This window comes from Pleurodeles waltl, chromosome 4_2 (assembly GCF_031143425.1).
Source record: "Pleurodeles waltl isolate 20211129_DDA chromosome 4_2, aPleWal1.hap1.20221129, whole genome shotgun sequence".
NCBI lineage: Eukaryota > Metazoa > Chordata > Amphibia > Caudata > Salamandridae > Pleurodeles > Pleurodeles waltl.
Genome location: NC_090443.1, coordinates 915161986 through 915187233, shown reverse-complemented (window position 1 = coordinate 915187233; position 25248 = coordinate 915161986). Strand labels below are relative to the sequence as shown.

Here is a 25248-nt window from a genome sequence, read left to right as displayed (position 1 = left end):
TTTATTTCTATTGTTGAACTTGTAGTATAATGACTATATAGAATATGCTGTTAGATAGATTTTGTCCTGCTTTATGTGGACCTCATAGGAATTCCAAATCATTAAGTGAATAAACTTGAAACTCATAATATTTCCGGTTCGAATATGTCATTCTACGGGCTGTTTCAGTCATTAAGATTTGCTTTAGTTGGCCATTTGCTTTCTTGAAAACCTTGCATGTCACTGATGAACATTCCATTTTATGCTTAGATTCTACATTTTTGAACTGCATAACTAGGTTTAGTTTTTTCCCCTGTTGAGTTTTTGAATGTGGCTCCTCTTCAGATTAGTTCTTCTCTAAGAACTATGCAGCATCCCTTAGCACTACCCTTGAAAGTTAATTTTTGCCAATTTCTCAGACATAATTTCCTAGTGTTTTTGTATTGACATTTTTATTAAGAGGTTTTGTAACACAGGTTTCTACATCCTACTTTGTGGCATATGGTGAGCTATGGAAGTTGTCATATCTATTTGCAGAGTTACTGTAGCATGGTCAGAGAAGAAGTTTATCTTTATTTTGTATATCAGTCTAAATTGAGGCCAAATTCGCCATTAACAGAAATATTTTTTTTCCTGAATATGACTTGCGGTCTGCAGAGAAAAAAGTGTAATCTGTTTTTTTGTTATTATGTTTCATTCTCTACATCTATTGATAGCAAGTCTTGAATTGATTGTGTGAGTGTTGAGGATACAGTTTGACCTCAGTATTTGTTGTGAAAGTGATCTAGGGAGCAGTTTTGGGAAAAAACACAATCTTGTTTGGTGAAGTCTGTGATTAAGGGAAATAGAGTAGCATAACACATCTCTCTGTTGACTTTCGGGGCATACCTGAAGAATTAATGTGCGGTGGCTTGGGCTCATAGTCCTTTAATGCTAAGCTTTGTGCCATTCTTATGTTTATATGGGACTCCAATTAAAATGGAGATTTCTCCTTATTTGAATGGCTACTCCTTTGGGCTTATTGAAGCATCTGGGCAATTGTAAAGTAAAACAGAACAATTTTAGACTATGTCTATCTTCTTTGAGTAGGTGTTTTTTCTGGAGTAAGACTATAGATCAAATTCTATGACCTGCAGTCTTTTGAGTAGAGACCACCATCTATCTAGAACAGATAAATTAAATTGGTGAATTTAGTTCATGAACATTCCGGGTTATGATTGGTAGTTGTGTCATTTCGATTTCTGCGTTGAGGGCTGTTGCATAGTATTTGTTTTTTAACATGCCTTCGATACACTAACGTTTTTCATTCTGTTTTTGATTTGGCATTTGGGGCTTGTGGTGCTTTGGGCTGTCAATATGGAGTTTGGTTTGTGTGTCTTATTTGGTCTTTCTTTGCCACCTTGTATACATTTTGTCCATGGTTGCATTGCCTGTGTCTTTAATGATGATGTGCCACAACTTTCATGGTTTACAGAAACAACAAAGTGATCTCAATCTCAAAGACAGCCAGTGGGTGTTTTGGGGGTCAGCTCCACTTTTGAATTGCCCATGATATGTAATTCAGAATTACATTTAAATTGCGCTGTAGGGCAGAACAATGGCTGCTTGCTGGTCATGTATTGCTGTTGTATAAAAATGTTGCCTTCATGACATTTTAAGGATATGTCTGAGACGTGTGTTCATTTAGACTTCTTCGCTTTATCCAAAGCCCATCTTTAAACATAGTTTTTAAATTTTGTATGTTTATGTAAGTAACTATGTCTGACACAAATGTATCTGGAAATGTGTGTTCTGGTTAGACTTCTTTCAGTGAGTCATTTAAGGAGCCTTTTTGACGCTGATGCCTCAGTTCATCTCCTTCAGTCTTCTCTGATGGTTGTCTCTTTCTTTCAGATTCAAATTTGTTTTTTTATTAATTTTGTCTGCTCATATCTAGTTCATCCTCTTATGACCTAAGCAGAAGATCATCTTTTGCTTCTTTGACTGATCTCATTAGTTGCACCATTCTCTTGTAGGTGATCAGTAGCTTTAACGGAAATCGACCTCTGTATTGGATTTTCTGAGATATAAGACAGGACCTCTTTCATTCCCTTATTTTTATTTATCGTGGCCAATAATATTTTTTCACATAAAGCATTTTTTCCTTCTTCGAAGATTATTTATTACAGTTTGTGCGCTACAGATAGTATTTCCTCATTTTGAAATAGTGCATTTGTGTTAGTACCTCTGGGATAGATTTCCTTTGAAAGCCTGAGGAGACTTGGACCGCCATTGTGACTTCGGCGGAAGGAAAAGGTCTCCTTCCTGTGGCCCCTATTAAGAGTGTCCTGCTGGGTCAGCGGGCAGAAGCAGAGTTTCCACCCACTGGCCCAGCAGGAAACAGGCTACAACACTGATGACGGCTCGTAATTGAGCCAGCTGCAATGTTGCAGTGCGTCAGGTGCACCGTCAAAGCAGACAGTGAAAAGCGCGATGGGCTGGCCATGGGGCCAAGGCTGGCCAAGTGCATGGGCAGTGCAGGGGCCCCTATGGGGACCCCTGCACCCCATCTCCACCAGCAACCACCATGTAAACACCAGCGAAGAGGGGGGTCGTAATCCCCAGGACAGCACTGATTGGGACTGCTAGCACCGCCGGTAACGCCACGGTCATAATGTGGCTGTCAGTCTGCCACATTGGCGGCGGTCTGACCACCACCATAGCCTGGCAGTCTGCAGACCGCCAGGGTTGTAATGATGGCCTTAACATTGTGACTCTGCTATGTTTTAAGTTTTTATGTCTTTCAATTCTGGTGCCATTAATTCTTCAAATAGTTACTTTAAGCATTTAAATTGCATAGGTACTCTTGGTTCATTTATTCGGAGTCCTTAATTATTAACGTCTTGTTCTGTAAGCTTAATTTGCCCCTCTCTGACTCTGTGCCCTTGTAAGATTTGATCTCCCACCGTGTGGTCCAAGTCATTATATGCTGCCATGTTCATGTTTCTTCGTTGAGCCACAGGAGTCTTGTTTTTTTCCCTTTAGTTGAAGTCTGGTTGTGTATTTGTTCTCCAGTAAGGGTGGTTAGCTACACCTGCCCTACTATCCAGAATCCCCATGGTGCCTCCAGTGCCACCCAGCCCCCACAATCTCCAAAGCCCAGGCTGCTCTCTTTGGGCTTGATCTCCCAGTGTAGCTCCCTCTCCTGCTCTCCTTCTGCCAGCCACACTCTCAGCCTTGAAAATGAGGCCACTGGCAAAAACTTCCATGTTCAACCTCAGAACAGTTTGTCATCAGTCCTACCATGTTTTGTAGTCACTTCTTCTCACAGGCGGTCATAGTAATATGTTCTATCTTTCTGTGCCAACGGGGGGGGAGGGGAAGTGTTGATATATCGCTTTTGAACAATCAAGTTCTTTTAATATTGCCACTGTTGATGATGGCATTGCTGGAAATGTTTCTTGAGTTGTTTAAGCTCATGTAACCTTTTGAATACATGTGATTGGCCATGCCATGTGCTGCTCAGGAGATCCTAGCAGAGACGTACCAAGGGCATGTTGGGTTCCTGGTACTCCCTTGCCCCTGTAGCCTTAATTTCTACTAATTTGTTGATGCTGAAAAGTCACAAAAGTAAACCAGGTAATCATCACAGAACTTAAGTATAATTGTAGACAATACTAGCCTCTGGTGAAAGAGTTAACAATGATAGTGACAAATGCTGGTCTCACTTTGGTCTTGAGAGCCTGTCGGTGGTAGTGAACTCACTACTGACGTCATCCATTAATGCAAGATCCGCACCAACTTGTCAGTGGAGAAACTTCCAAACCAGAACAAAGCTTACTTTTGAGGGCAGGACAAACCAGCAGTTGCCTGTTGAGGGCATGTGTCTTGAGATGGAGTAGGATATGATGCCACCATTTAAAGAGAATGGAGCCTCAACATTTCAAGATCTACATTTTCATACATGTACAGGGAAACTGAGAGCTGCAAAGTGCTAGGTTGCTAAAATGGCATAGATACAAAAAAGCAGAAAATAAATTGAAAAAATAAATATGAAATAGAAATACCTAGCTGCCAAAGAAATATCAATCTCTCCACCTCACTCTCTTTATTCCACAACTGGTGAAGATGCTGAACACTAACTTCTACTGGTTGTGGACCAAGTGCCTTTTGTGGCATAAACATTGCAGTGCAACCATTTAAAAATCTTGCCACCTAAGCTTTAAATTATTGCACCACTATTAAGCCGGGCATCCTTAGGCTGGTCTTACCCCAGACATTTTGCCTAGCATCTCCTGTTTTGTTGTATCTTTTTGTTGGCCTTAGGACTCTTAACACTTTACCACTGCTAACCAGTGTTAAAGTACATCTGCTTCTCCACAAAACATGATAACTTGAGTGCATTCACAATTGGCATATTTAATGTATTTGTAAGTCCCTTGTAAAGTGGTATACTGTTGGACTTTTGAGGACTTGGTAACTTGGCACGAGCAGTCTGGCTTATGTCGGAGGCAATGTGTAAAGTATTTGTACACAGGCACACTGTAACACAGTGAAAACAACACAAAAGTATTCCACCCTAGTTTAGAAATATAGCCAATATGTATCAGAGTAAAACAAGACCACAATGACAAAAATCCACCATAAACAAGTCAAGATATCACTTTTTAAAAGATTAAGCAAGTCTTAATAGGAAACATAGGATGTATTACTTTAGCACAAAGTACTTGGAATTGATCAAAAACAAAGACAATGCAGGCCATAGGGGAGTTGAGGTGCCAGAAATACAAAGCGATGTATTGGTTCCTTACTGCGCAGGGGTTGTTATGCATCAATTCTTTTCTCACAGGTGAGACAATGCGTTGGTTCATTTGTGGCAGGGGAGGTGAAGCGTTGATTCTTTCCTCACAGGAAAGGCGATGTGTCAACACGTGGATTTTCTCCTTCAGATCAGCAGCTTGCACTTCCAAGGGCCCAGGGACTGGAGTTCGTACCACTTGGCTAATCAGGGCTCTCAGCAGAAGATCCCAGGCACTGACAGATGAAGTCTTTGATGTCCCTGAGACTTCTTAACAGGAGGCAAGCTCAGTTCAAGACCTTGGAGAAACTTGGAAACCAGGATGTACAAGTCCAGTCCTTTTGCTCCCAGGACAGAAGCAGCAAGCAGCAGGCCAGCCCAACAAAGCAACAGGCAGAGTGGCAGTCCCTTCTACAGCATCCAGCTCTTCTTCCTGGCAGAATGTCCTCAGTCCAGAAGTGTTCTAACAACATCGGGCGACAGCCCCTGTACTTATACTCAAAATGTCTTTGATGTAGGAGGCACTTCAAAAGAACCTTAGAAGTGCACATAACCCCCTTTAACCCCAGCCCTAGCTCCAGACATCAGTTGGGGATATAGAAGGGGTAGGGTAGGACACACCCTATCCAAATGTAAGTGCACCCCACCTCCCTCTCTCCCAGCCCAGAAAGACCATTCAGTATGCTGATGTAATCCTGTCACACTGCCACCCTCCCTGTGTGATGGCTGTCTGGAAGGTATGCACAAAGCCCAGCTGTCATTCTACCCAAGCATGGATTGGAGTCAGGCTGCAAAGCACAAGAGTCATAAGCATAGTGAATTGCCCACTTTTTGAAAGTGGCATTTCCACAATAGTAATAAAAACTCCACCTATACCAATCAGCAGGATTTCCCACTACCATTCCAAACATACCAAACATGCCTATGCTACTCCTCACAGATCAGAAATTATCACTTAAGTACCTTTAAGGTAATTCCCAATGCGACCCTATGAGAGGAGCAGGCCTCACAGCAGAAACCAAATAGGCTGTTTGTTACTACTAGGGCATGTCACACAGTGAAGGCACATGTCCTACCTTTTATCTATACCGCACCCTGCCTATAGGGCTACCTAGGGCCTACCTTAGGGGGGACCTATATGTAGTAAAATGGGGTTCCAGGATTGGCAAGTAACTTTAAATGCCAAGTCAATGTGGCAGTAAACTGCACACATCAGCCCTGCAGTGGCACGCCTGAGACAGGTTTGAAAGGCTACCTCTGTGGGTGACACAAGCAGTGCTGCAGACCCACTAGTGGCATTTAATTTACAGGCCCTGGCTATATGGGATACCACTGTACAAGGGACTTACAGGTACGTTAAATGTGCCAAACAGGTGTAAACCAATCATATCCAGTTTTAAAGGAGAGAGCAAATGCACCTTAACACTGATCAGCGGTGGTAAAGTGCCATCAGTCCTAACTCAAATAGAGGGACAGAAAAACAGGAGGAGGAAGGCAAAATGTTTGGAATAACCCTGCAAAAAGAGCCAGGTCAAACAGAAAGGAAATGTCTCTTCTAAATAGAAATCCAGTAGGTAAAAATTGTGTGGATATTTTGGGAATGGTCTAAAAGCAAATTCAGTACCCATGATGAGCGCCCACTAATTGTGTGTTCAAACTCAAACCATGGCTATCCAAGGTTTATTGGCAGTCAACCATGGTTGAGTGCAGTTTGAATGTGTTTTTGACATGTACTTAAATGCTTGCAAAACATAAATGGCCTGATGTACTCGTGTCTATTTTGTTGCTAATGTTCCTGGTGTTCTGTTTGTTGTGTATACCCATCTTCCCAGGCTCTACCACTTTTACTGAGCTTGCTTTTTGTGAACGCACAGACAAGGAACGTAGCTATCCTTCATGTAGCAGGTGCTGTGGCACCATAGCCAAGAGGCTTGACAGGCACACTGAAGCCTAATCTTTGTAGCTATGTTTTGCTACGAAGCCTGCAGTCAGGGAGTCCATTTTCCCTTCTTGCAATTGGCCAATGGCCCTCTTCACCTCTGACAAAGACAAATCCCTAGTTTCCATTCTACCAGCTGGCTTGAGACATTGAAAAATACCCATTTATGTCACTGGAAGCTGAATAGCTCACAAAACAACCATAAAGAATGTGACAGACATTTCACTGTTACTGGGGACATTCGGGGAAACTCTCACTGCTCTATTAAAACAGGAACATCCTGTATTTCATGTCCACACAACACAAAAAAACAAATATTTTATTTTTCAAAGTGGTATTCAGCTGGTAAACAGTGAAAAGAGTTTTGCCATTTGTTAAGCTCAGAGGAGTTCTGTTTTCCTGCAACATGACCCGGTGATCTCATTTGACAGTGACTTTTTTTCACTGTCACTTCTGCACATTCTGTTTGAAATGTCAACAAGAAAATATTGGCACCCTATCTGTGTGTCTAATTCCTGAGTCACATCTTTCAACAAACAAGTAGGCACCCTGCATGATCTCTGCTCAAAAAGAGATTAAACCAGCAGCTGCTCTTCCGCAATGGCGGAGGAGCATTGCCCCACTGGCTCAGAGCTAGCAGCTGAAAATTGAAATAATATTTTTTTATTGTTTTATTTTTCAGCTGGTGGCCGAACCAGCTTGTGCAGGGAAGGGTGGGGCCGGGATATGGGAGGAAGAGTTGAGTAGTGGTGTGCACTTAAGTGCGCAAGTCAGTTTGGTTGGCCGTTCTAGGCCAACCAAGCAGAAATGCGCAATTAGGTTTCTCCTACCCAGCTGTATTTTGTTGGAGATACAGCTCAGATTCCCTGTGCCTGAGTGAGAGGTAAATCAGGCTGCTCAGGCCAATCCCTGTGCTGTTCTCATGCTTGGTAATAGCATCAGACTATGGCAGAGATTGCACCAGGAGTCTCTGATGCTGTCCCAGGGACTGCTGGAACCAGGAAGCAGGAAGCAGAGAATAGTGAGGCAATAGGCAGCACGGGTAAATATTTTAAAAAAATTAATAACACCCCTGCTCTCCCCCGTGCCCCACCACTTTTAATTTGTGTCACCCGCCACTGGAATAAACCACCACCATCTCCCTGCCCATCTGCTGCTGTTCCAGCTTCCAATTCATGGGCGGCTCTCTTTCTCCCTGCAGGTCTCGATGCCTGCTGTTACCCTTGCTTCTCCCATGGTCACCCAACAACTTCCTTTGTCTGCATCTTTGACCCTCGCCCACCCGCTTGTCAGAGCATAGTCAGGTAGGTGCATAAATTCAGGGAAGGGGGTTTGTTGTGTGACTCCCACCAAATAATTGAATCTTAGCTTGGTAGTTGGGTCTGAGGGTCCTGTTTTGGGTCTGCTACCTCTCTGTTGGTTTTTCTCTGATTTCTTGCTTGTCCAAATTGTGTGATCCAAGGCAAATAGTTTATTTCACAGAACCTCCCTTTTCTTTACTATCACTTATGAGTGCACTTTCAAATACTTGAGGATGTGGCCTGTACAAGCACTATTATGTCTGGTTTAATAGACTGTAATGTTGCTCCATCTGTAATATGAATCTTGGTGACATATATGGTTTAGTTCACATTGCTATTGACTTACCTTATTTTCATTATGGGCGAGCCATGAATGTTTCTAAAAACGATCACTTTCAATAAATGTCTGTGTATGCAGGGATATAATCTCATTTATTAAGGTGAAACACTTCTAATTGTTCAAAACAGACTTCTTATTTTTAAGAGATTGTATCATAATTTTACTTTATGTTTGGTGCATGATATACATGCCACATATTTGTATGGCTCAGCTCATGCATAGACTCCTACAGCCATGTCAGACCCATGTCTTGGCTTGCCCTATTAATTTGCTTGCACACCCTCCTCAATTTGTGACTCAGGCTAAGTACATGGGACCATCAGTCACTTGATAAAATGAATTGTAAAAGGTGAGGACTAGAAATTTGGAGTTCTGCTCACATCGATGTTACAACTCCACCATCAAAGCACCTTGTAGCAGAGACAAAGAGTATCTGCAGTTAAAATTCATTTAAAATAAGTGATCCCATGACAGAGTCTCCGTTTCAATGTATTGTACCTGAATGTAATCACAAGGTTGCCAGGGAATAGTACAAGCCCAAGTGGGACGGGGAGGGGCATAACTTAATTGGGTGTATTTGAGGTGTGACACCATCTAAAATGCACTCTTGGTTTGATGTTTGGGTCTGAGGCCCGAGCCAGGTCTGCTATGTCTACGTCAATTTTTCTTGTTTTCTTGTTAGTCACATTTTTTCCTAAGAGGTTTTAATGTGTCAATTTTTTGGAAACCTGTGGCAGTCTCAAGTTTCCAGGCATTCTACTGGCAATCAAACACCCAAAAGGTGATGGGATGGATGCTTGCAAATAGTCAAACCAATGGCAATTGCTCGGGTAGCATTCCAACCCATCAGTTTTTGTCCACGGTACTAGTCCAGGCAGAGGCCCATCTAATGCAAATCATTACTGACCTCGTTCATCCTGGAAATAGTCCATCCCAAACCTTGGTTTCTTCACCCCTCTATCTTGCAGCACCTGCTTTTTCAGGTGGGAATTTGAAATTCACCACCTCTCCGATTGTTACTAACTAAGCTATGCCACTGAGTATAATGGATGCCAGGAAGTCATCAAACAGAGCCCAAAGAAATATACTATAAGAACCTGAGCTCAGTGCAGACGGCAGTTAAAAGAGGAGGTGACACCCTGCAAGAGGCAGCAAGAAAGTCAACCCACAGAAGTGCAACAGCAGGTCCAACCTCAGGGAAACTCAAATTCGAACCACAAATCAAAGGTCTCTCATGGGAATTGGCAGACCTAAAGCAGACTTCTAACTCCCTCTTTGTGACTGGCTGGATGCTTCTGTTGTTTTTTGGCCCATTGTTCTTTGGCCCTTTCATCATTGAAGGTCCCGACCCTTGACAGTCCAAGCAGAACAGGAAGAGAATGAGTAAAATGGCTTGTTTCCTATGCTCCCTCCCTCCTGGCATTGTAGGACCATGCAGACGATTGTGCCTAATGAAGGCATTTTCCCAAAAATCAAACCTGCCAAGCAAATCTCGCAAGATGTAAATTCAAATGTCCGGGGGGAGGTCAAAACATTTTTGACTGCTGCTATTACATGTCTTTGGAGGTAATTAAGGCAGTGCTTGCATATTTTACCTCCATATTATGAAATGAGGAATCTGGAGGTGATGGGTGACAAAAATGATTGTGTGTATTGGTTGTGTTTATTGTGTTATAGCATTGAAGTTTTGTGTTATCCCCTGTGACACTTATGTACAGCATTATTGCATTGTGTTTTCTTTGTGTTGTACTTAGGGTTGCCATCTGACCAGTTTTATACCAGCATGATTGGTATTTTATTGTCTGTGCTGGGTGCCGGTATAAAAATTAGGAAAATACCATAAAGCTGGTATTTTTTTCCCTTCATCAGTACACAATTTGAACAGTAAAAGTGAGAGGAAAACACTTTACAGCTGCTTTAATGGATGTTTGTTGCTGGACTTTCAAGGAAGTGTGCTGTTTTTGGCTACAAATGTAGCAGCATTTGTTGACATTTTTGCAATAAAGAACAAAAAATAGCACAATATGTAACAGAAAGCAATATAACAACAACGTTTCAACATGAAAGGAACAACAATGCCTCAAAATAAAAGAGCACAAAAGAACAAAGCAGTTAAAAAACAGAATACAACACAACAACTACAGTAGAACAAGTATTGCCACCTTTCCTGGAGAAAAAATATTGCCATCAGTTCATATTTTAAGAATCTACAAAGGTCTTGACATGATATGTGAGAGACCTGACAACCTTAGGGGGGTCTTTCCCAAGACATTTTGCCTTATTTCTCCACTTCTGCTGATCTTGTTTTTTGCTGGGTTTAGGACTCTGTGCACTTTAACCCTGCTACCCAGTGCTAAAGTCTGTCTGCACTCTCCTCTAAACATGATAAAATTGTCTTACATCCAATTGGCACATTTAATTTACGTGTAAGTCCCTAGTAAGGTGGTACTGCATATACCCAGGGTCTGTACTCTAAATGAAACTAGTGGGCCTGCAAGACTAATTGTGCCACTCACTTAAGCAGCCTCTTAAAAATGTTTCAGGTATGCCATTGCAGGTAGTGTGTCTAGTTTAATCTACCATTGCAACCTAGCAAAATGAACCTTTCACAAGGCCCAACTCTTCCTTTTTAATACCTATAAGTCACCCACAGGGTAGGCCCTAAGTAGCTATTAGTGCACAATGCAGTATATTTAAAAAACAATTAGACATATTCTTTTAATATTTACTTCTCTTCGAGGTGAAAAACTCCTACATTTGTTTTTCACTACTGAAAGGCTGGCCTCCTCCATAGGATAACATTGGGTTAACTTTTAACATTAAATATGTGATAACTTTAAACTGGGAGCAGGTACAGAGACTAGTTTGATGTCTAAAAAAAATATATAATTTAAAGCCCTCTTTAATAGTAAAGTCAGATTTCAGAATTCTGAAAATGCCACTTTTAAAAAGTTGGCATTTTCTTGTTCCAACCAATTGTTGTATGCCCATGACAAAGTGTAACTGGCAGTTGGTCTTTGCGTACTGCTCCCAGACACTGAAAAAAGGGCAATAGGTGTTGGCAGGATGGACAGTCTCTAACTTGATAAGGGTGAGGAGCTGTCTCCTACCAAACTTGCACATCACAATGTTTCTGTCTGGGTACACTCACAAAGGGTTTGGCACTAGTCTGTTGTGACTCCAGACAAGCTGGGGCTGGGACATGGAGGCAGGAGGTTCCAAAAACCTCTAGGGGTAGAACATTCCTGAACCTTCTCCTACTTCAAAGCTGGCATTAGGTATAAATAATGGTCCTTCAGACCTAACTCTTCAGTATACCTCTAGACCCGTGGCAGACTCAGAAGGACTGCTGTGCTGCTCTGCAAGAAGGATTTCTACTCTGTTGCGCTGCTCCCCTGCTGCCTGAACGAAAAGGACTGGACCGCCATCTTGAGCATAGGACCACCAGAGTGACTCCAAGGGCTTGTTGGCTGGCCTCCTGATCAGACCTTTAGAAACAGAAAAGACTCCAACCACCCTGAACCCAGCACCAGAACTCCACTTGCTATGATTCCTGCCCACCAACAACTGCCACCGAACTCCTGGACCTTATTGAGTGAGCCTGAAGGTACTTGCCAGCCCAGCTGTTCTCTTGTAAGCAGAACTGATGCAGATTGATTGCCTCTCCTCATATCCTCATGGGAGTCACCACAGCATGACGCATCCTTGACATCGGACTTCACATCCCAGCCTGCACTCTCATCAGAACCGCTGTTGCACGTCACATCTTAGACACCTGCTTTCGCACTGTAAGCTCATCATTGGCATCCTATACACTGATGATAGACTCCGCATTGTTTCCTCGTAGCCCCTCAGGACCCCACCACTGCATGATGCATCTTTGATGCGTGATCTCACAACCCTAAGCAACCAGGACAATGTACTTTGTTCTGCATGGCTAACTTGATCCCCGTATCTGGTCCATGTTCCTTCATAATCGGCCTGAACTCATAACTTTTTCCTGGTCCTGAATAAACAGATAACCACAGCTGTCACTTTGTGGTTCTAGGAACTATTTTCACTTAAATCTTCAAAATGTACATCTCCAGTTCTACCGATTGGATTATTTCCATTTTGATGTCAACTAATGCATTACATTTTACTCCAAGTTTCTAAATTTATATGACATTTTTCTTGTGTTTAGCTTTCACTTTAGTACTGTTTGAAATGCTGAGGGTTCAGCATCGGTTAATTTGGGATTTGCTGTGTTTCACCCTGACAGTGAGGAGGTTGCTACTTGAGTAGGGTTCCAACTCCCTCAACCAGCAAACCCCGATTTCCAGCAATAGGGTTCAGCACTGGGTTTAAGACTTGCATTTGTCAACACAAAAATCCCAGTTAACAACAATTAGGACCATTTCAGATTTTTTTTAATTCTCCTTGATTGTCTCTTGTGCTTTTTCCAAATCCACTTTCATTAAACATGACTATCTGTGAGCATACCCACAGTAATGGAATTTGTAGCTGGCCAACCTGGAAAGTTACACTATAACTGAACGGAAACAGTTCTGTAAAATAAGAGGACTACAAATCAAGAAGGGCACCAAGAGGTTAAAGCTTCAGAAAGGTCAGGGTATCTTGATGGAGGTCCACCAGTTGCTGACAGCAACAGATGATGAGAATGAGGAGAATTACATCTATGAACGGGAGCAGGGTCTGGATACTAGCCCTGAAATGCAGCACTTAGAGGATAGAGAGGTCTCATTTACTGATTTAGAACTCCCTACCAGAGTGGAAAGCAGTGTATTTTCACATGGCATGTCCCCAGTGTAGCTGGAGAATAGGAACGCAGAAAGAGGGTTAGGCTGCAGATGGCCAAGCTCAAGGTAGAGAAGCTGAGGCTGAGAGAGCCTTGGCAATGGAAAAGCTGAGGCTGAAAGCACCCAGCCATGGAGGAGAGGAGAATGACCTCCTATACAGTGAGCCTAAGGTTCCTGGACCTGGGACAGTCCATGTGCTGGTGGTCCCCCAGTGTTACAGAGCATACCTAGTGTGGTTGGCTCATCGTATACACCTGGCAGGACTGTAGGGTCAGGATAAGACCTTTGCTAGGCTTGTCCTCCACTTCTATTGGCCCCAAACAGATACATTCTGTTGGTCTTATCCCATGCAACATGCTAGCAGGAAAGCAGGGAGAAATCTAAAGGCTCCTCTGAATCCCTTGCCTGTTGTTGACAGGGTTGGCATTGAGACTGACCCTAAGACACCTTTAGGAAACAGGTTCTTCCTGGGCTTGGTGGACTATGCCATATAGTACCCAGAGGCCATCCCTCTGAAGTCAGTGATGGAACGAGTGGTGGCTAGGGCCCTCATGCAAATCTTTACCACATGGGCTTCCCCAAGAAAGTAGTGTCTGACAGAGACACAAACGTCATATTAGGGTACATGAAGTCCATGTGGGACGTGTGTGGAATAACCTACACATTCTTCCCACCCTACCACCCATGAACGAATGGACTTGTAAGAGATTCAACAAGATCCAGCAGGGCATGATTACCCTACCTGGGGCCATAAGGTGAAGTGTGACATCCTATTGCCATACCTACTGTTTGTCTACAAGGAGGTGCCACAGAACGGAGTTGGGTTTATCCCATTTGAACACCTCTATAGCCACCCTCAGTCTCAGTCTTGAGAGAGAGGGATGAGTGCAAGCTCCATGATCACCCTTAAAATGTAGCCAGTTACATGCTGGCTTTCCTTAACCAGATGCAACACTCTGGAAAAAGGTGGAAGATAATCTTGTTACCAGTCAAGAGATCATGAAACTCTGGTACAACCAGAAGGCCACTCAGGTGTAGGTTCAACCTGTCTAGAAGGTATAGGTCATGGAGTTTGTAGAGCCCAGAGCTTTCCAAGACCACTGCACAGACCTACACAAGGTAAAGCAGTGAAAACCTGATGGATCTCAAGACCCCTAGAAACTGCTTAAGGGTGCTCCACATAAAATGCTTATAGCACCACTTTGAGAAGTCGTCCCATGCTATTGGTGACAGATGGCAGACTAGAAGAGGAGGTTGAACCTATTCCTGACCTCTTGTCTACCCAGGAGCACAATTGTTCAGTAGATGGCATGAACCTCTCCCCTAATTGGCCCCAGAAAAGCAGAATGACTGTCACCAGTTTCCCTTTATTCCCCCTCACCCTTAGGCTTACACATCTGTATACCCATGATATAGATATTAGCAACAGCATGCCTGTGAAGAACAAGATTTACAGATTGTTGGATAAGGTGAGAGCTAGCATCAAGGAAAAGGTTGGGATCAGGGGTGAATGAGGCATCCATAAATCCATGGTCCAGCTCCCTGGTGCTGGTATCCAAGGCTGCCCCAGCAGGTGCCCCTCAATAATTTAGGTGCTGTGTGGACTACAGGGGATTCATTTCTATCAACAAGACTGACACTTACCCCATCCTGCAAGCCAATGAGCTCATTGACAGTCTGGGTGCTGACAAGTTACTTAGTCCCTTTGATCCTACGTCAGTGTACAGGTAGATTGCTGTGACTGCGAGGGCAAAAGAGACATCAACATCCCTGCAGTTCAGGGTGGTACAGTTTGGATCATAGAATGCCTCTGCCATTTTTCAAATATTCGTGAACAGACAAGGTTCTTGCTGGGTAGGAGGCCCTCTTTTCTGCATACCTGGACACCATGCCTGTTGTCATCTCCAGCTGGATGGAACACTTGTACCACCTCCAGGAGCTATTTCAGGCCCTGCAACAGGCAGGAATCACTATTAAGGCCAGAAAGTGCTAAATAGGGCAGGGTACTGTGGTGTATCTGGGCCACATGGTGGGTGGGGGCAAGATGCAGCCCCTCTAGGCCAAGATTGAAACTATACTGGCCTGAGGTGAGAGCCATCTTGGCCTCAAAGGATATTATAGGAGGTTTGTTAAGGGATATGGGACCATTCCTGCCCCCTTAACTAAGCTGACATCTGAGAAGCAACCCAAGAAGGTGATCTGGACTAAGACCTGTCAGAAAGCCTTTCACTTCTTCAAGGAAGCCATGTGTTCAGCACCTGTAATCAAGGTTCCTGTTTTCTGCATTGAGTTCATTGTGCAGATGGACGCTTCGAAGCATGGCATAGGGGCTGCCTTAGCACAGTTAAATGAGGAGGGCCTAGACAAGCCTGTAGCCTTCATTAGTAGTAGGTTACTTCCGTGGTCGCACGGGTGGAGTGCTATTGAGAAGGAGGCATTTGCTGTGGTCTGGGCACTGAAGAAGCTGAGACCATGGCAAAATAAATCTTTTGCCACATCTAAGGCTTCATTTTTTAATACATATAAGTCATCCCTAGTATAGACCCTAAGTAGCTCATAGGGCAGGGGGCAGTGTGTTTAAAAAGTTGGACATGTACTTTTAACTTTCACATGTCCTGGTAGTAAAAAATGCATTTTTCATTACTGCAAGGTCTGCCTCTCCCTTAGGATAACATTTAGATTAACTCATTACATTCAATAATTGATACATTTCAATTGGGAATGGATAGGGATGTTGAGTTTTGTGTCTAAAGAATCATAATTCAAAGCCCTCTTTAATGGGAAAGTTGGATTTAAGTCTCAATTTTGAAAATGCTACTTTTAGCAAGTTGACATTTTTTGTCCCAACCATTTGGTGTCAGTAGCCTATATCGTTGGTCACATAACTAGGTGCAGTGAGACAAAGGATAAAGTGTGTTGGCAGGATGTGCAATCTCTTACTTGATGGTGAGGAGAAACTGTCACTTTCCAAACATGTACATCACATGGACTCTACCTGGGCACACTCACAAAGTATTTGACACTAGTCTTTTGTGACAAGCTGATGCCAGGGCAGGGAGGCAGTAAATTCCAAACACCTTAAGAGCAGAAACCTCCAGAACCTTCAGATACATCAAGGCGGCACCAGTTATAAAGAATGAACCTTCAGACCCAACTCTTCAGTACACTTCTGGATCTGTAGAAGACGCAGAAGGACTGCTTTGCTGCTCTGCAAGATGGACTGCTACTCTAGTTCCCTGCTTTCCTGTTGCCCTGCTGCCTGAGTGAAAAGGGATGAACCTGCATCTTGAACCCACAACCACCAGAATGACTTCAAGAGCTAGTTGGTTCGCCTCATGATCAGAGCCTCGGGGATAGAAAAGGCTCCAACTACCTTGAACCCAGCACCTTGACTCTACTTGCTGTGAGTCTTGCCCCTCATGTGGTGCCACTCCAGTGCTGGACCATTGGAAGTGGGCCTAAAGGTGGTCTGCCAGCCCAGATGTTGCCCTGTAAGTAGAACTGTTGTAGCATGATGCATCTTCTCACAGCTGCATCGGAACTGGCGAAGTGCATCCTCAACACTGGATTTTTGTCATTTTGGTGTCAAATAATTTATTAAATTTTACTTCAGTTTTTAAGGTCAAGTCTGCAATAGTGCATGTGTATCACTGGTGAGAAGCTGTGGTAGTTAGAAAAGGGCTTGGAGCCTGCCGTGGCTTACCATTTGTTGGCTTGTGTGGCACTCTTCTTTACAGCCTCATAATTCATCACTGGAGGCCATATCATAATTTCCGTTCCCGTCTGTGGAGCAGGGGCCAAGCACTGATTGATTTATCTTAATCAGTGTTGTCCGCTGCTTCTGATGTAATTGAAGTACTGTTTTCTTCTTTTAACTTCTAGTGCTCTGCAAACAGAGGGTGAATGACTAACAAAAATGTGCCCAGCAGTAGAAATAAAATTTAAAAGTTGTATTTTTTATAGTTTATTTTTTTTATTTTGCCAAGTCTTCTTTTCTCACTTTGCATTCATGTTTTGTGTTTGCTTGCGGGTGTTGTTCTCAAATGATGATCATTAACTTGTTCTAAATATTGCAAAGCAACATTGTTTCTTTCTTATGTGTATTTGTTTAAATTATACTTTAACACATAAACGTGCTGTAGGCCCCAATCCAACCCACTCCTATCCAGTCCGCCCCACTCCAATCCAAACCACTCACCCCAATCCATTCCAGTCCACATACTCCAGTCCTCCCAACACACCCCAATCAGCCCCACTCCATTCCAAAGCAATCTGCCCCACTCCTATCCCAATAAAACTGCCCCACTCCGAAACAGCAATCCAAAACAATCTTCCCGACTTCAATCCACAATCCTCTGCCCTGCCCCAATCCAAAACAATTTGCCCCACCCCAATGCAATCCAATCTGCCCCACTCCAACATGCCCCACTGGAATCCAAAGCAACCTGCCCAACTCCAATCAAAAACAATCTACTCCACTCTAATCTACCCCACTCCAATCCAAAGCAATCTGCCCCACTCTAGCCCAAAACAACGTGCCCCACTACAGTCTGCCCCACTTCCATCCAAAACAATCTGCCCCACTCCAAAACAATCAGCCCCACTTTAATCAGTCAAATTCTAGTACACTCCACTACACTTTACATTCCATTCCAATACACCCCACTGCATTCCAATCCACCCAGTCCAATCTGCTCTTTTCAGTCCATAACAATCTGCCTCTCTCCAATACAGCAGTCCACAACAATCTGCCCCACTCCAATCTGCCCCACTCCAACCCAAAACAATGTGCCCCACTCCAATCCAAAAAACTGCTCCACTCCAAAACAGCAATCCAAAACAGTCTGCCCCACTCCAATCCACAAAAATCTACCCCACCTCAATCCACAACAAAATGCCTCACGCCAATACAAACCAATCCACCCCAGTCCAATGCAAAGCAATCTTCCCCACTCCAACCTGCCCCATTTCAATCCAAAGCAAACTACCCTAATCCAATCCAAAACAATCTGCCCATTCTAATCTACCCCACTCCAATCCAAAACAATCTGCCCCACTCCAACCCAAAACAATGTGGTCCACTTCCATCTGCCCCATTCTAATCCAAACCAATCTGCCTCACTCCAATCCAAAACAATACGCTCCATTGCAGTCTGCCCTACCGCAGTGCAAAAAATCTACCCCACTCCAATCCATCCCACTTCAATCCAAAACCATCCGCCGTACTCCAATCCAAAACAATATGTCCCACTCCAGTCGGTGCTACTACTATCCAAAGAATCCACCCCACTACAGTTCAAAACAATCTGCCCCACTACAATCTGTCCCAGTACAAACCAAAACAGTCTGCCCCACTCCAACCTGCGCCTCTCTAACCAAAACAATCTGTCATTGCTATCCAAAGCAATCTGTCCCATTCCTATCCAAAATAATCTGACCACTCCAATCCAAAGCAATGCGCCCCCCTCCAATCTGTCTCACTCTAATCTAAAACATTCTTCCCAACTCCAATCCCCAAAATTTGCCCCACTCCAATCCACAACAACCTGCCCCATTTCAATCTAAAATAATCTGCCCCACTCCAATCCATAATAATCTGCCCACTCTAGTCTGCTCCACTCCAATCAAAAACAATCTGCCCCAAGCCAATCTGCACCCACTTCAATCCAAACGAATGTGCCATACTCCAATCCAAAACAATCTGTTCCACTACAGTTTGCTGCACTGCAAACCAAAACAATCTACCCCACTCCAATCTGCCCCACTCCAACCCCAAACATTCTGCCACACTCCAATCTAAAACAATCTGTCCAACTCCAGTCCAAAACAATCTATCCCACTCCAACCTAAAACATTCTGCCCCACTCCAATCCAGACCAATCTACCCCACTCCAGTCTGCCACACTCCAAACCGCCCACTCCAATCCAGTTCACCTCGCCCCAATCCAATCCACCCTACTCCATCCCAATTCACCCCACTTCATCCCAATTTTCACCACAGTCCACCTCACACCAATCCAATCCACACCAAACCAGACCAATCCAGTCCACCCTAATCCAATCTACCACACTCCAGTCCAACATACCCCGCTCTATTTCACCACAGTCCAACCCACTCCAATCCAACCCACCCTACTCCAGTCCAACCCAGCCCACTCCATTCCTACCCATCGCACTCCAAACCTCCACATTCAATTCCAACCCACACCGCTTCAATCCAACCCAATCTAATCCAACCCACCCCACTTCAATCCAGCCCACCCCAATCCAATCCACCCACTCCAATCTACCCACCTCACCCAAATACATCACATTCAAATCCAATCTACTCCAGCCCAATCCAGTTTACCTTAATCCACCCCACTCCAATCCAGCCCACACCAATCTAGTCCACTCCACTCTACAGCAATCTAATTAACCCCACTCCAATCCAATTCATCCCACTCCATTTCAATCCAACATACTCCAATCCAATCCACCCCACTACAATCCAATCCAGCTCACCCCAATCCAAACCACCCTACCCCAATCCACCCCATCCAATCCACCCCACCCCAATCCACCCCAATCAATCCAATTCACCTCACTCAATTCTTCTACACCCTACTCCACTCCACCCCACTCCAAGCCAATTCAACCCACTCAATCTGTTTCACCCCACACCAATCCAATCCACCCCACTCCAATCCACCTTACCACATCCCAATCCAACCCAGCCCACTCCAATCCAATCCAATCCACCCCACTCTAATCCAATCCACCCAACCCCAATCAACCCCATCCAGTCCACCCCACCCCATTTCAATTGCCCCTTTCTAATCCTCTCCACCCCATCCACTCAACCCTACTCCAGTTCACCTCACCCCACTCTGATCCAATCCAAATCTCTCTACTCAAATTCACCCCACTCTACTCCAGTCCTACCCACTGTACTTCAATCCACCCAAATCTACTCCAGTCCGCCTCACTCTACTTCATTCCACCCCAATCCAATCAACAGTACCCCAGTCAGCTTACACCACTCAATCCAATCTGCTCTAGTCCAACCCACTCCAATCCAATTCACCTTAACCCACTCCAATCCAATTCACCTTAACCCACTCCACTCCAATCCAATACAGTCCACCTTAATCTACCCCACTCCTGTCCAGTCCACCCTAATCCACCCCACCCCAAACCACATTAATCCAACCCACCCCAGGCCACACAGATCCAATCAACCTCACACCAATCCAATCCACCCCATTCCAATCAGTCCACCCCACTTAATCCAATCCACCCCACTCCAATCCAATGATATTGTGTGTTTTAACCTTTTTGCTTCCTACAGGTCTCCTTCCCAGCTGTACCCCTCCTAATCCCCTTTCCCCCACTTGGACTCTCTTAGACTCTGTGACAATTCTAATCAGAGTATTGGAGCTGTCTTGTTAATGGAGGTGTTGGGCCCCGAGGATCTGGTGACTCTGACACCACTCCACTCTAGTCCAGTCCACCCCACTCTGGTCCAATCCACCCACTCTACCCACTCCAATCCCCCCACCCCACCCCAATCCAATCCACCAACTCAACTCAAGTCCAATCCACTCCCCAATCCACAAAACCACCCCAATCCACCCCACCCCAATCCAATCCACTCCTCTCAAGTCCTATCACTTCAGTTCAGTCCATTCTAATCACCCCACTCCAATCTACCTCCCCATTCAATACACCCTACTCCAATCCCCCACTCCACTCCAATCCACCCCACTACCTCAGCCCACTCCAACCCGCTCCATCCTATTCCACCCATGCCACTCTATGCCACAACACTCTCTGCCACTGAATCATTGAACTCTACTCTCCTTCAACCAACTCTACAACACTCTCCTCCCCCTACTCCACTCTACAACACTCTACTCCTCCACTCCACTCTACGACACTCTGAGCCACTAACTTTTAGCCGTGCTGAACATCAGTCACACTGATGTACAACATAGCAAAAACACATTACCAAAGCCAATAGCTCTTGTTTAACTGAGACACACGGGCTTTGCCAATGCTTGCTTTAAATTGGTATGGGATTTCTCTTGGATGTGTTTTCACATTATTACCACTTGAAGTGCTGCTTAAAAGTTAGGCCTGGGTGGAATTTTGAATTCCACCAGAAGAATCGAAGGAATTTGTTAATAATCTTATAATGCCAAATTACTAATACATTCTGCATGGTGGTTTAATCTGCAGTGTTTGGTTTGTGAAAAGAGCTGGAAGAGGGCGCAATCAATCTATGATTAGAAACCACTGCAGATTAAACTTCAAGCTGAATTTATTTTTCAACATGGAGGGACCGCTCCCTCCTCTGGCCCTGTTTAGAAATCACTGACTGTACTGCAGTTCATGCCGCTTGGCACCCTTATATATTCATTAATCACTGCAGAGTATGTAAGGGCACTTAGAGGTATGCATAGCAGTGCATTTGGTATTTGGCAGCAGTGTGTCTTAGTGCAAAATGCATACTTGTGACCTTTTTTGGACACAAGGATGCATTTAACACAACAAGATTAGTGCCAAATGCCCACTGCGCCCTCTGAAGGACATCCTCGGAATCATGTAGAGTTTTATTGTAATTCTGCAGAATTCTGCGACATCAAATTCCACCAGATCTCCCTATCCCTAATAAATACTTTATACATTGCCTCTAAATTGAGCACGGCTGCTTTTGTGACAAATTACCAGGGGGTTGAGCACAGGTTAATTTGGGGTTTGCTGTGTTTCATCCTGACAGAGACTGTGGTTGCTACTTGAATACAGGCTCCACTCCCCAGAACCATTTACCAAATTTCCAACAATAATTAAATAGGACTTTAAATGAAATAACATGTATTCACGTTTAACATGGCCTTTCTCTATTTTATTACTTTGTCAGTCAGTCTCATTTTCCAGTTCCTGAGATGGTAAAATCCCTTTGCTGCAGTATTTACACAAGTTAAGGCACCAGTTAGCCCAGAAAGATCAGAAAGCTGTCTTAAAATTCACTTTGAATGCTCACTTTAGGTGTTCACTCTGTTATGTTCAGCAAACCCTGCATTACTACAGTAGTAATTTTCCCTACTTCATTCAGCTTTAGTGTTTGCTGCTGCTTTCTACAGTCCAGCCGGAGTGGCTCGATGCAGTAGCATTTAGCGGGGGTCACTGATGTTCCATGCATAATTTGATGTCGTCCCTGACTGAACCATTCCCTGACGTGCCCCTGCGGAAATGAAGATCTAGTTTGTTATCACCAGAGACGTTGGCCTGAGTGAACCAGACAATGGAGGTAACACTAAACGTGTACCACCACTTCGGGAGAATTCATGCAGCTCTGTCTTGTGGACTGAGCAGGGAGCGCTAATTCATTGACAGCGGTACAAGAACATGGCTGGATGGGACTGTGCATAAGACACACCGGGTCTAAATTTGGACTTGAAGCAGGGACCATTAAACATGATACAGCCACCGTCTATTAGACTGGGACATGCCGTAAATTCAGTAATCACACATTATTTGAGCTACCGTTGATTGGGGAGGTCTGTACACGCAACAGCGGGCTGCAAAGCAAAGCGCAACTTCTGGCTTTACATGGCATTCATAAACTCACGCTGGAGACTCTGTGTGAACTGTGCAAGCGCCCACAGCCACCCGTAGTTCTTCATTTCTGATTGGAAATGTGCATTATATAATCACCTTCATCGGTCTCTGAACGAAAGCAATTATTAAAATTATCAATGTTTGTTTTATTACTTGACCACTATTTTTCTTGGTGCAGGAATCGGTTAATAATTAGAAGAAAGTTACCCGCAAGTGCTTCAAAGTCCATCTGGGAAGGCACCTCAGCTCACACTTCATTCCGATCCATGGATAGCGCCACCGCAACCCCCAGTGTCCCGCCCGGCGGCACCGGCGTGGAAAAGAAGACTTTAGGTGTTCCGGATATCATCGTGGTTGCTGCATATTTCGTCTTTGTTCTGGTCGTTGGAATATGGGTAAGTTCACAGTTACGTTGCATTTGTGAAAGTCTAATTGGACACACTAGGAACAGCTCAAAATAGAGCCCTTGGGCCTGACCGCTGCACTTTCTGGCTGTAATTTCCTGTCCGGCAGGATGTATTTGCTTGAAGCTCGGCTGTTTAGGCAGAGGTCACCAAACCTGTCAGGTAAAACGGAGGAGGGTCATATAACCCCAGCATTGTCTCCAATACCAGAACAGCATGTAAACAGTGGAGAAATGTAGCTGTTATAAAGTTTTTTTTTCCTAACCTGGCATGTAAAAATGTATTTTAGGTTTAAAGTGTTTTAGACTGCACTCTTCACTACTTGACACTCACATTCCTGTCTTGATGGTTAGCGTCACATCTTACATTCCACTATCTCCTCAAAAGCCGGTGTGCCCGTATTTGTCAAGTATTACTTTTTTAGTTATACACAGCTGGTGTTAAGATGGCCTGCTTTAGCCAGTGGGGCGAACATATAACCCACTGACAAGCACTAGTAAAAAACAAAAGCAGTGCCCCTAGTTTCAGCGCCAAAGCTACTAATAGTGGTCCGTTTTAAACAGTGTTTATAACGGACCACGATTAAGAGGTCTGAAGTTGAGGCTGAAGGCACTGCGCGTTTCTCACAGTGCCTGTCAGTGAATTTATTTACATTAAAGTACAAAAATAAAGATTTACTTATGCGTCTCGGCACTCAGTGACTTCTCCAGCACAGGCAGCAAGCTCCAAAAGCCTCGTCCAAGTCCCCTCTACCAATCCTGGCGCTGCTCTCATGTTGCTCAGGCAGCATGAGAACATCATCAGGACTGGCGGGAGCACCCTGGTTCCACACTCCTTCAGGCTCTTCTGGAGTCCTGTGCATTCTCTCCACCCAGCTGTTTAACAAAGCTCGGGTTTGAGTGTTTAAAGTGCGCATGTCAGGCTGGCTGTCACAAGACAGCTTGCCAAAGTGACTCTCGCACTTTAAACTGTGCTCACTGTTCCTCCCTGCTGCCAGCCCCGTCGTCTCAGACTCGGCTGCTTGCCAGAATAAACAATAAAATGGTAATTCATTTGTTTTATTACCATTTTGTTTTTCATGATTCCCTTCACTTTCACTGGCAGGGCGATGCTCATTTGCCCTCATCCAGACACTGCTGCTAACTGAGCTCGTCAGGGGTGTAACTTCAAGGGGGTGTTTGGGATGCTACACACCCCTAATGAATCTATTTTGTAATAAATAGTTGGTTACAGGTGCTTTTAGTCGGGCATGGTCGGATTTCACAAGGAATTGTTACACATACAGACCAAAATACATACACATCCTCTCCCTCTCTCTGTTTGGAAAGACTTCAAAAGTGTTGGTTAATTCGCAAAATAATGTGCTTTCTCTCACGTAGTACCCCACAAATCCACATTCCTTTCGCTTTCTGATGTCCCTATGCCCCTCCCATCTGCCCTTTGTGTAATGTAATATGAAATAATGTATTTTAACATTATGTGCCAGTGTGATTGTTGGGAAATCTGATGCTCATGCCCCTCCAATCTTACTGACCAAGCTTCGCCCTCTGGCGCTTGTGGTGCCTGGTTCAGCAATCCTTACTGGCACTGCCCTGTCCATAACCTCTTCCTTGGATTCTCTCACTATCACCAGGCAAAAGTGCCCCTCATCTCTCCATAGCCTGTCTCTCATAGACATTTCATGTGTTTTAAAGCACTGGTAAAGGCTGGCTTTCCTAATCCGTTCAGCTATCCACATAAAACACAGAGCTGTTGTTTGCAGCAGGCATATTAACCCTCTGCCCTACTTTATGGCAAGTCAAAACTGCCACTAGACAAAACTACTGATATTTTTCTGTTGCAGGAACATTAATCACAAGAGTTATCTGGGCATGTTTATTGTTGTCTGAAAGAAGGACGCACAAGGAACTCTGCAGAGGGTGCTTTTTAATGGTAAATTATTTCTGAACACGGTCCTCCAAAGAGGTCAGTGCCCCCCGGCCACTGCGGATATAGCACCCTAAGCTGGCCTTGCTTATTAACATTGGTACAAAAGTGCCCAAGAAAACGGACTTTGGAATATACAGATGCAAGTAATTCAATTTGTTTCTTATTATGTAGGAAACT

The 25248-nt window shown here is 44.2% G+C and overlaps 1 protein-coding gene across 2 annotated transcripts in view; it reads left to right on the top strand.

Annotated features, from left to right (window-relative positions):
• The window catches only part of SLC5A9 (solute carrier family 5 member 9), a 763977-nt gene that overhangs the window by 57340 nt on the left and 681389 nt on the right, over positions 1-25248 (top strand). The window contains exons 2-3 of one of the 2 annotated variants that reach the window (XM_069232707.1): positions 7897-7999; positions 22917-23133. In XM_069232707.1, the coding sequence (XP_069088808.1) occupies positions 23005-23133 (129 nt within the window). In that variant the 5' untranslated portion in view covers positions 7897-7999; positions 22917-23004. The remainder of the gene's footprint in view (positions 1-7896; positions 8000-22916; positions 23134-25248) is intronic. The other variant, XM_069232706.1, reaches the window with a different exon arrangement.